At 35.7% G+C, this 12109-nt stretch overlaps 1 protein-coding gene across 12 annotated transcripts in view; it reads right to left on the bottom strand.

The window, feature by feature from the left end:
- DCDC1 (doublecortin domain containing 1) overlaps positions 1–12109 on the bottom strand; it is a 437850-nt gene that overhangs the window by 387466 nt on the left and 38275 nt on the right. For all 12 annotated transcript variants that reach the window (XM_045066083.1, XM_045066081.1, XM_045066085.1 and 9 more), the window contains 2 exons: positions 11878–12034; positions 11245–11407 (listed from right to left, as the gene is read on the bottom strand). In XM_045066083.1, the coding sequence (XP_044922018.1) occupies positions 11245–11407; positions 11878–12034 (320 nt within the window). The remainder of the gene's footprint in view (positions 1–11244; positions 11408–11877; positions 12035–12109) is intronic.

Genomic DNA, 12109 nt, shown 5'->3' with positions numbered 1-12109 from the left:
GCAAAATGTCATAGGCTTAGGGCCTTAAAATGCACTGGCTTCAGAATTGTAAAACCCTGGGGTTGAAAGAAACTAAAAATTCTTGATTCTAACCACGTGCTTCCTTTACTCAATTATTGATTCAACAAACATACACTGAGAGCCTATCACATGATCCCTGCCTGCACAGAGGGGACCTCAGAGAGTTCTCAGTCTGTTCGGGAAGACTATAAAGGAAAACAAACACAAAATATAGCAGGTGACTGGCCAGAGATGTCCACAAGGTATTGGAGGAATAGGGAGGAGGGATACCTGCCACAGTTTATGGGAGCCAAGGCTTCCTGAGGAAGAAACATAAGGTAGGACTTAAAGGACACAGAGATGGGCAAAAGAGTGAGAATATGTTCCAGATAGAGGAAATGATGTAGAATTATGCAACAATATGATAGACTACTGGGACAAGACTAAACACACAGTGGCCAGAGATGGAGAAAGGAAGGTGGGAAGTAGTCAGATTAGAGTCTGTGCACAATGTTTAGAATACCCACACTTCCTACAGCAGACCATTCCAACTTTCAGACAGGTGAGACTATTGGAAAAATCTTCCTTAAATGTAAGGCACAATCTACTTCTCTATGAAACAAAGCTATTGGGATAGTAAGGAAAAGGACAGCTCTAAAGCAGCATGTCTCAAAATGTGGGCCATGGCAACAGCTAGAGAACCAGGGAATCCTCATATTTAGCAATACAAGGTGATTCTTCTATCATAGCTCTCAGACCATATGTCTTTACATGAAGAAATGTGGTAAGGGCTGACAGTCACTATAAGCATTACTATATCCAGAGGCAAGAAGAAAAGCAGAATCATCTTCTTCTTCTTCTTCTTTTTTTTTTTTGTTGCAGAAGGGAAGATATTTTTTAAAAACTAAACTCCAGGGGTGCCTGGGTGGCTCAGTGGGTTAAGTGTCTGCCTTCGGCTCAGGTCATGCTCTCAGGGTCCTGGGATCAAGCCCTGCATCGGGCTCTCTGCTCGGCGGGGAGCCTGCTTCCCTTCCTCACTCTGCCTACCTCTCTGCCTACTAGTGACTTTGCTCTCTGTCAAATAAGTAAATAAAATCTTAAAAAAAATTAATTCTATCCCCAATGTGGGGCTCAAACTCATGACTCCAAGATCAAGTCACATGCTCTACTGACTGAGCCAGCCAGGAACTCCAGAGAAACAGAATCTTGACTCCTCCATTCCAGCATGGAGAATCTGAAGATGCTCAGCAAAGACCTGACTAAATTTTAGCTATTGAGGAAGAGGATTAAGCAAGGCTGGGAGTGGGTAGAAAGAGAAGTAATCAAATGGAAAGGGGACAGCTGGGTAAGTGGGGGCAGGGTACCAGTCTGAGTATTAAAACAAAACAAAAAAAACTTAGTACCATCTAAACTCACTTTGGGCTTCTCAGAAAACATATTAGCCATAGCTAGCAAAAGCTTTCTATACTTCTCTTTTCCTAACTTTCTCATCTCAAAACCATGGTATCCCTCTCCCAGGGCTGAGGCTATCTACCTTTGTAAGAATTAAAAAATAGCCTCTCCACCTAACCCCCATGGCAGAACTGGAAAAGAGTGAGTCTAGTTCCATAGTCCTTCAGCTGTGCACTGCAGAGAGCCTGGCCCTGAACCTTCCCAAAAGTTACACCATCTCCTCTTTCTTACTTCCTTACTTTCAATAACAGTTAACAAGCACTGACTACATGCAAGGTAATATGAGAACTACAAAGAGAAGTATTAAATGAAAGAAGAGTGTACTCCTCCTCCCCCCACCACTACCACCACCAACAGAATGATTGAGGGGAGATAATGGGCAAGAATGGGCCTTCCAGAGAGGATGGAGGAGGGCTGAAAATCTCAGATCTACAAGTTCCTGGGAGAATCTTTTATCCCAGCCCTCCACTTCTGACCATTGTCTGGTCTCAGACAAGCATTAGCATAACCATTAGCCTCTCTGCAAGGTAATTATTCTTGGGCTGGCTTACTCTGGCCCCCTGCCAAACAGGAACATTCACAAATCTACATATGAATTTAGGGTAGGGGATTTTTAATATACTCTTCCTAAATATCCACTCACTGTTTATAGCTGAGCCTATTGCTACAATGAGGTCTATTTCTACCCTCCTGGCAGATAGCTACCTCCTTGATGTATGGATGGTTCACCATGGTACCTATTTCATTTGGTCTTTTGTTCACCCACTGAATGCATTTACTGAGCATCTATTAAGTGCCAGACCCTGTACCAGAAAATGATGGTGAATAAGGAAGCCAAGGTTTCTGCCCTAAGCTGACTTGGTCTAGAGGGAACAAGAGACATTTATTTGATAACTAATTACAAATCTGACGATTACCAAAGGGGACAAGGAGAATACAATGGGAGCTTATCCTTACTAGTGGGAACTTCCCCAGAGAGTAGGACCAAATATAATGCCTATCATATATGGTCTCAACAGCAGGATCATTGGAGTTCCGCTTTGAAGAGTTCTTGAATATCTACCTTTTTGGCAGTACAAGTAAAGTCTCAGTCCCTACACACCCAACTTTTTAATTAAAGATTTTATTTATTTGACAGACAGAGATCACAAGTAGGCAGAAAGGCAGGCAGAGAAAGAGGGGGAAGCAGACTCCCCACTGAGCAGAGAGCTGGATGTGGGGCTCTATCCCAGGACCCCAGGAGCTGAAGGCAGAGGCTTTAACCCACTGAGGCACCCAGGCTCCCCTCATATTCTCCTTTAAATTTGCTAGCCACGGGGCGCCTGGGTGGCTCAGTGGGTTAAGCCGCTGCCTTCGGCTCAGGTCATGATCTCAGGGTCCTGGGATCGAGTCCCGCATGGGGCTTTCTGCTCGGCAGGGAGCCTGCTTCACTCTCTCTCTCTCTCTCTCTCTCTCTGCCTGCCTCTCCATCTACTTGTGATTTCTCTCTGTCAAATAAATAAATAAAATCTTTAAAAAAAAAATAAATAAATAAATAAATAAATAAATTTGCTAGCCACATCACCAAGACAGCAGTGGAGGTTGCACTCCAGTGAAGTTCTAAGGCTTAGCATAACCTTGGAAAGTACTCCCCAAAAGAACATATCCCACATACTCAGAAATTGCCAAGTCCCCTTGACTATTCATAAGTTTACTCTCCTTCAGCACTTAGAAAACGTTATGCCCCAATCATAGGTTATATTTTATTTTGAAGAATCTACATCTTATTTTCATGGTTTTGTTTATAACTTAATGATGAAAAAGTTAAGCACTTTCTATCCTATTTCTATGTTAGAAGGTCTACCTATAATACCATTACATTTTCTCAGTCTACTTCATAAAATTAAATAAATCTGGGTGCTCCCACATTGTAATTTTCCCTTTTGCATGTGCCAGGCAAAAGAATACTACCTTCTGTTACCAAAATAAAAGCAGCACATTTGCAATTTCAAACACGTGAGCTTATTAAAAACCTTATTTTTTTTTTAAATTAATTCTCTTGTAGTGGGGCAATAAACTTGAAAATAGTTTAATGCTCTGATTGTCAAGTAGGTATAGATAATGACATTAAATATGAACAAGCAAATCATTTCACGGGTGCAAGATAAGTTTATAAAATATAAATGCTCTGACAGTAAGAAAACATACTGCTATACTCAATTATATCATCTCTTCAAAATACAATTGCTTCTATGTTTGGTAAATAGAATAATCCAGGTCACATTCCTGTGTTCAACAGAGTTTCTAGTCCCTCCCTTTTCTCTAAATACTTGTGTTGTTTCTGCATGTTCTTAAGTGTCATCATGTATTGCTATAGGCATGATGGCTATATTTAACTAATAATGACAGTGGTTGTCATTAGATTTTAACTCAGTAACACTAGTCTGACATATCATTTGAAGTATGTCTTCAATTTAAATTTGATTAAAATTACAAACATCTCATCTATTGTGCCAGTCAAAATGTTGTCACCCTTTCCCTGAACTTTTCTATGAACTTTACTGAAATAAGTTATGGCAGCTTAAAGTGAAGGCTAGCCTTGGGTCATAAACATATTTTAAAATATGACTCTTGGAATAGAGCAGAGCAAGGCCACTTGGGGCTCCTTTGAAAAAAGGATTTGACTTTGAATTACACCCTGAACAAATTCTCAAGGCAAAAAGCACAATATTGTGAGAGTTCAAAGGCTCTAACTCAGATTCCCATATCATGCTATGTATACCCAGTGCCCAGCAGGGATTTTAATTTGGTTGTGGGCATTTTAAGATTGCAGACCTAGCAAATACCTTTGGTAGTAAAATCAGGGACTTGTGACAACCTGCATGAAAAGCTGGTAGAAATGTGCCTAGCAAGAGATAGAGCAGAAGAAGGAAAATAAACAAAGATTATGTGGAAATACAATGTTTTAGATACCTACTATATATGTTAGGCTTTTACATACATCATTTTATATACTCATAACTCTGCAAGGTATCTACTATTGGGTTCAATTTATTAATAAGAAAACTGAGACTCAGAGAGGTTAAGTGACTTGCCCAGGCTCACGCTGCACTTGCTTCCCTGGCAATAATGAAAATAGCAGAGAGAAATTCTTCTGTTTGGTTTTTCTGAACCTATCTACCTAGATATTCTGCGGAGGGAGGAGTGCACACAAGATTTTGATTAATTATAGGCTTGGGATTTTAATAGAGATTAGAATCTTAGTTATGGGGATGCCTGGGTGGCTCAGTGGGTTAAAGCCTCTGCTTTCGGCTCAGGTCATGATCCCAGGGATGGAGCCCCACATCGGGCTCTCTGCTCAGCAGGGATCCTGCTTCCCCACCTCTCTTTCTACCTGCGTCTTTGCCTACATGTGATCTCTGTCTGTCAAATAAATAAATAAAATCTGTAAAAAAAAAAAAAAGTTAAAAAATAAAAGAATCCTAGTTATGTTTAAGAAATGCTATTCTCAGTGTTCTGTTCAGTCTAGACATTTATAGACATTTAGTTTTCAAATAATTTATCTTTTTTAAGAAACAAAGACAATATCCAATAATCTCTTTAGATATTATTACCTCAGTTTTACAGGTAAGGCCATTGAAGCATGACCAATCTATTCCTAGACATATAAAAGGAACTAGAATCTTGCAAGATCATCTGCCTTCAAGTCTAGGGTACTTGCCACTAAATAATAACGATTTCTCAAGTCTTTCCTAGTAGATGTCTCAAAGCTTCAAAAACTAATGGTCTAAAAGGTAAACCCCTGCCAAAAAGATTTGATTTAGAGTTTACTACAAATGCCTGTTTCATTCAACAAAATACTTCCTTTTGTTTCCATGACACTATTTGTTATGATACCACCCTTCTGATTTCCTTTATAACACCACTGTCAATAAATACTTTATTTACTTCTTTATATAGTCATTGTCTTTGTTCCTTATACCTCACTAAGCTCCATTATACCTCTCTCTTGTTCATGCCATAACCTTAAGATTGGAGCAATGCCTGTCACACTATAGGGAATCAATAAATATTATGATTAAATGAATGAACAGTCTTTAATTATTCCTCTGCCTTCTTTTAGATGGAGAACTATATGTACTCGCACATACTCTCTCAGCACTAGCGAGGGTGATATTCTCTCTGTCCACTTTTACCCATTTAGCAAACAACTCGAGCTGATAAAGACAGTATCTATAACCCTTCTGAGTTAATATTGTATGAGAATTAAAATTTATCTGGTTTCTTGGCAGCTATGACAAAAAGGCCTTACCCCAACTCCCTAAGGTCAGATATAATTCCATAAGTAGAATTTTTGGATTCAAAAGTGTTAAATACAGTGCATATATCCTAATAGTGCATAGATTATATATTAAGTAATGCATCCAGCAAGTTTAGGATTGTAGCCCATCATCAAACATAGTATTTGTCAATAAAACAATTGATGAGTTATACTAAATAAGATTCTCCTACCAAATGAGTTATGAAAAAATTGTTTTATCTTCTGCAATACTGGATTTGGAATTGTATATAATATTTTGGAGTTGAGGTACTAACTTAGGAATTGTGAGCAGCAAATATAATACACTTAAAGCACAGAACTCGGGCATGACATGCACAAAGTACTCAAATTATCAGGGAAGTTATAGGTTTGCAGGCCCCTTCACTAAACAAGTATAGCCTTTAGCCTTTATATATATATAAAGGATATATATATATATATATATATATGCAATTTAGCAATTCATGAATATATCATGGATTTAGATGATTCTCAATCATTTATTTGGTCATTTATACCATAAAAAGATACTGCCACATGCAGCATCACATGCTCTTGATTTCCCTATTAGCTAAGGACAGTTTTTGGAGGGTCCATCTCTTTAAGTCTACATCTGTTTATATAGTAAAGATATTCTACATATTTACTTACAGGTTTTAAACATCTGTGATAGAGAAATAAATAAAATACATGCCTAAGTTTTACCCTCACTTGTAAAAATAGATAAAAGAATGGCACTGGGATGCCTGAATGGCTCAGTCATTTAAACACCCAACTTCTGATTCCAGCTTAGGTCATGATCTTAGGTTTGTGAGACTGAGACCTGCACTGGGCTCTGTGCTGATCATGGAACCTACTTGGGATCTCTCTCTCCTTTTCCCTCTGCCTGCCCCCCCACCCCCACCCCAAAGAATCATATGCCATCTCAGAAGAAATTGAGTTTTTATCCTCTATCTGATGTCGTATTCTTGTTTTTGAATATATGCAGCTAAGTCAGAAATAAAATGGACTGACAAATACTCTTGCCTAATATAAATACTATTCAAACGATATGATAATAAGGAATTTGGGAAAGCCCACCCTAACTCCTGTAGCAGTTGCTCAAATTAAGTAGTGCTCACCCCATAGGTAATCATCACAAAGCCCAATGTTAGCTTTAGTGGACTAAAGCAGTCCTTGGTTTAGTCAAAATTATAGCATTGAGATCTAGCAGAAAGAATAGCTAGGTGTGATTTGAGTGGGGTAGTGAGTTATTTCTTAAAACTTGTGCTTTTAACCCAACCATTTAAAAATCAACAAATTCAGGAGACACATAATGGAACAAAATATAATGCATGAATCCAGGTTCATTAAACTAATGCATTTTTTGAAAAACAAAATATGACAGAATGTTTCATTATTGACGCAGATAGGAGAAAAAGTGTTATGCTGCTATTTAGAATGTGTCCTGTGTGTCGTGGAATTGAAATATTTCCAAATCATCAATAATTAAAATGATGAGAATCCATCATTTCACTGACATTTACTTCTACATGAAAAGATGGCCTATTTTAAATGTGCTCACACATATTCTTGTCAATCACAAGCTGTCACAGCAAATTATTTCATTTTGTAGATCACATGGCAGTTAGCAGAAAATCTCTAGGTTTAAATTTAGATCTTAGGTGTAGTATCAAGAACACTTTTCATGGATTTTTTTTTTTTCTGTGACTACATCTTTGCAATTCAGTATATTAAAGATGTAAAATCTTATTCATAGTACTCAGTTTCACTTCTGGTTAACAAAACTCAGGACTGAAATGAATTACTGTAAATGATAGCTCTAAAAGCCAAACAGTAGAATAGAATATACAGAAAAGAAGAAAAATATAAAACTAAAGAAAATTTTAAACTGTCAGAACTCCATACAATGGAATTTGGACCTAATAAGTTAGGTCTAAACAGTTTTTTTCTCTCATCTTCTTTAAGACATTTAAACAATTGCAGGGCATATCTTATGCTAGGTTGGCAATGCTTATATTTTCAAGCAACTATAAAGGAGTTACCCTTTTATAAACCCTATGAATCTGATGTAAGAATTTTCACGGTGCCACCATTAAAGAAGATTCAGGAAATGGTGAATAAAACCTAAAGTGCATGCCCAAGGATCAGAAAACTTTTTAAATGCTTCTTCAAACAAATCATTAACTCTATCATCAAAATTCTAACAAAGTCATTAATAGATTTCAGAATCTTCACCATTATTATATGACCTAATCAGACAGTTGATGTTCATCAACAGTCCTTATAAAAACGATTCTATTTTTCCCATACATAGTCTTCTGCTCAGGCATTTAACTTCAAAATGTAAGAATTATTCTAATACTGCATTTCAACAGGGAATGCTTCATGTCAGTCTTGACCTTGGCTTGACCTCTATAAGAAAGCTTTGTGTTTCGAGGTATGTGATGAATAGCTCTCTGGCTTTCTATTAAATCCGGTGGCACTGACTGTCAACAGTGGTACTCAAAAGGGGTAGTAAGGTAGTTAAAAATCAGAAATGTTCCTTAGGACTTTTTCTATCCTAGTAAATCTGGGAATAGTTCTGAGGCAATTTTCATTATCTGCATTGCTTTTCCAAAGAATAAGAAAACCATGAAATATGAAAATATAATTGCCAAAATATACATAGACTTCTTTGGCCCTCCTGTAGCAGAAATAATGTAAATTTTCCTTTGGAGGACCCATTTGACTTACATTGTTGAATAGCGTTCTCAGTTTTAAGGATTTATAACTTATTTACTCAAGTTTACGCTCCTTAAAGACCAGGACTTCTATCCCTAAGCCAGGAGTGCATGCATAGTAGATACTTAAGAAAATACTTATTGGTTTACATTTAGATCAAATTGAATTAAACCAAATTTAATATCAGAGATGAGAGAATAATGATAAATAATGATAAAAAAGAAGTCAGTCCCTTTTTATCATCTCTCTCTCTGAACTGGCCTAGTACCTGGCACATAGTAGGCTCTCAATGAATGTTTTCTGAATGAATGAAAATCTTTATATTAAAGTAATGACCAATTACTGACTCTAATGCCTGTTGCTTAATTGCATATAAAATATTCATGTTCATGTAGAAAGATAAAATAGTAACACCCAATTCTGCCAGCTGTTTTCCCTTTATTTACCTTTAGAATGCCTCCTTGCTCTAAATTTATCTGCCATCTTCGAAGCTATTCATACATGTCTTGTTTTTAAGGTACACTCATAGTAAATTGGCAAATTATTGATTATCCATAAAACACTTATAAGAAAGATAATTTTAACCTGATTTGAAAAGGTCCATGTGAATGTGAGACATATATATATATATATATATATATATATATATATATATATGAAATCTCCCCACACTGCTCTCAAAATATTTAAGTCAAGTTACAGACTGTACCATGTATAGATAATACTTATTTACATTTATATTCTTAAGGTTCTGGAAGAAACCAAATATCACTCTTTAGGCTTATAGGTTTATCTTTGAGCTTAATTTAGACAAGTGGCTTTTTCCCTATTGTACTTATCCTAGGTCTTTTTAATGGATATGTGATATGCTAGTGTGTGTCCAAGCTCACCTACAATTTCTTTTCTCAAAAGACAAGGCACATCTGCCACCTGCTCTACTCTGTGTCCCAGCAACAACTGTCGAGCAGCATAAAGATTGATTATCAGTCAAAAACCATTGCACAACACCAGATTTTGGTGGGTTAAGCTTGCTGATCCAGCAAGAGATGGTGTGAAATTTTCAGGAGTGTGTGCCAACATTTTGGTGCTAAAAGAACAGCAGTGCATGTCACAGTGAAACACAGCCAAAGATATGCAGACAAAGCAGAGAAGTTTTTTGTTCTGGACTTGGCTTTAAAAAGAGTAAAAGAGAAAACAGAAAGTAGGAGGAAATTAGTTTGTACATTTAAAAATCATCTACCACACTAGTCATATGTGTGACACTGTTATTTTAGGCATACATGTCCAGGAAAATTTCCAAGAAGTTAACTATAAATAATTTTTATACATCTCTTCTATAATACCATTATCATATGAAAGGCAAGTATTTCTTATTAATAAAAGTAATCAAGGATCTTAAGGAAACACCCATTAAATATACATTTAAAAAAATAAAATAGTCACAGAAACATTTACCCACAAGGATGCATGCTTTTACAGAAGATGATTTATATAAATGATCCAATGAACACAAAATAAAAGCAGCCATAGTTTAAAGTTAAATCAAGATTTGAAAAATATATGGGTCTATTTTCTTGCATACGTAATTTTTAATGAGTATTGTAGCAACAAGTTTCTTTACCTTGAACCAAATTACTTGAACTTTCTACTAAATTCAGGAAATTATTTCCTGATGATCAAGTATTTTCAGAGAGATAGAAATCCTACTATCATCTTATATAATAACATTAATAGAGGAAGAATTTTCATCACCTCATCTGTAATGAACTCCAGAATTACTTTTCTTCCACTTATGCAATTACTGCCTAGACTTGTCCTTGGTTCACTAGCTTTGTAGCAGTTGCAGAAAGAAAATCCTTCTAATAAGGTATTAAAAGTTAGGGGAATATAGCAGTTAGAGACACTGAATTTGTATGCCAAAGTTCTTATGTCATTTAAATGTAATTACCATATATAGCACTTAATAACAGACTATGGTATGACATGCGTGTAAGAATATTCTTAGATGGTATTTTCATTTCTTTCTTAAAATGTATTATTTCCCACTGAAAAAGGAAAAATATTTGTTTTATTTTAGAAAATCACATATCTGAAATGTTAGAAACAATGGACTTTTAAAAACAGAACTTACCAGCAAATAGATCTAAAATACATGTTATATTTTGTGTATATATTGTATATACATATACATATAAATATAAATTACAAATATATATATACACACACACACATTGCAAGATTTAAAAAGTCAAGCTGCTGCATTTCTTATGAAAAATTTTGTTAGGAAAATTGCATATATATATATAAGAATTGTGTGTTCATTCTGACCACATTTTCATAGTCCTGTTAATGCTCTCTGAAAAAAGACCAAGAGTGTAAATGAATAAATGCTACTTGAAACTTTGAAGTATTTTCTGAGAGAATAAATCTAATGAATTATGTCTGTTGGGTGTCACAGAAACTAAACAGTAAATTCAATAATCTCTGATTTAATTTATTATATTTTCACCATTTAACCTCCTGCAGGCTCCCTAATGTCTATTCAGATCTATATTAAATTAAGCACCAATGCTAATGAAGGGCAATAAACGTGGCTGTCAGTGGATTTTTCTTTCATTAAGCACATTATCCTCTTACTGAGCTGCAAATGCGTAAACATTAGTTTTGTTAAACCATGCAAAAAAGACAGGATGAAAATCATTTTTTAATTGCACCCCTTAAGCAATTTACTGTGGGTGGGGGTAGGGTATTTTTTTTTTCTTTTTTACCTTTAATTTTTTTGAATGGATCTAAAAAGGGCTCTCCTGTTGAAACATAAACGTCGGCTTCATGGGGTATATCTTCAGGTTTGAGGGCTTCAGTGCCGTCTGCCAAGAACACTCGTCGTGCGGCCATGTTCAGATTCAGCTTTTCTGTGCACTCCTCCAGCAACTAGAAGACAGCAAGCAAGAGGTAAGAGAAAGTGATTTAGCACAAAGAAAGCAACACAGTGCCATGAAACAAAAGGTGGTAACAATGAAAACAGACACCCATTGAGTCACTGGCCAAGTTAAGTAACTCAAGTAACTCCACCAATATTTTTTTTCTAGCACTTGAAAATATAAAATAAAAGGTAAATCACAGCACTGAGACAAACTAATGGTTGTCTAATTTTAGTCCTTATTCTGTCAGTTTAATAACTCCACAAGATACAAAGCTATTGTATCTGTTTAAGTCAATATACATATCAATAAAAAAGAAAGAAATAAAATACCTGTGAGATCTATGTATATATAAGCAATTTACAGATTCATTACTGAAAAGAAAATTTTAACACAATAAATATAATCTTTTTCATTTCTTAAATCATAAAAAGAGTAAGGGAAGAAATAAAGCACTGAAAACTTTTGAACACTATTTACCAAGGTGATGGTTGGTACTGTAACTTTGGTAAAGACTGTTCTAGATCCATTTTTGTAAGCTGTTACTGTAATCACTTCAGGATGAAGTTTGCATCTTTGAGACAATCTATGCCAATTCTGGGCTGGCTGAAATTTTAAAGAAGAGAACTCTGCAACTCTGAAGGAAAAAAACCCCACAAAATTGATACATGTTAATTAGTAAAAACATTTAAATAAATATTATCCTAGACAT

The sequence above is a fragment of the Mustela putorius genome, unplaced genomic scaffold (assembly GCF_011764305.1).
Source record: "Mustela putorius furo isolate JIRA1106 unplaced genomic scaffold, ASM1176430v1.1 tig00003859_pilon_pilon_pilon, whole genome shotgun sequence".
In the NCBI taxonomy this organism is placed as follows: domain Eukaryota; kingdom Metazoa; phylum Chordata; class Mammalia; order Carnivora; family Mustelidae; genus Mustela; species Mustela putorius.
The sequence above is the reverse complement of the archived record's forward strand: the minus strand, read 5'-3'. Positions and strand labels throughout refer to the sequence as shown.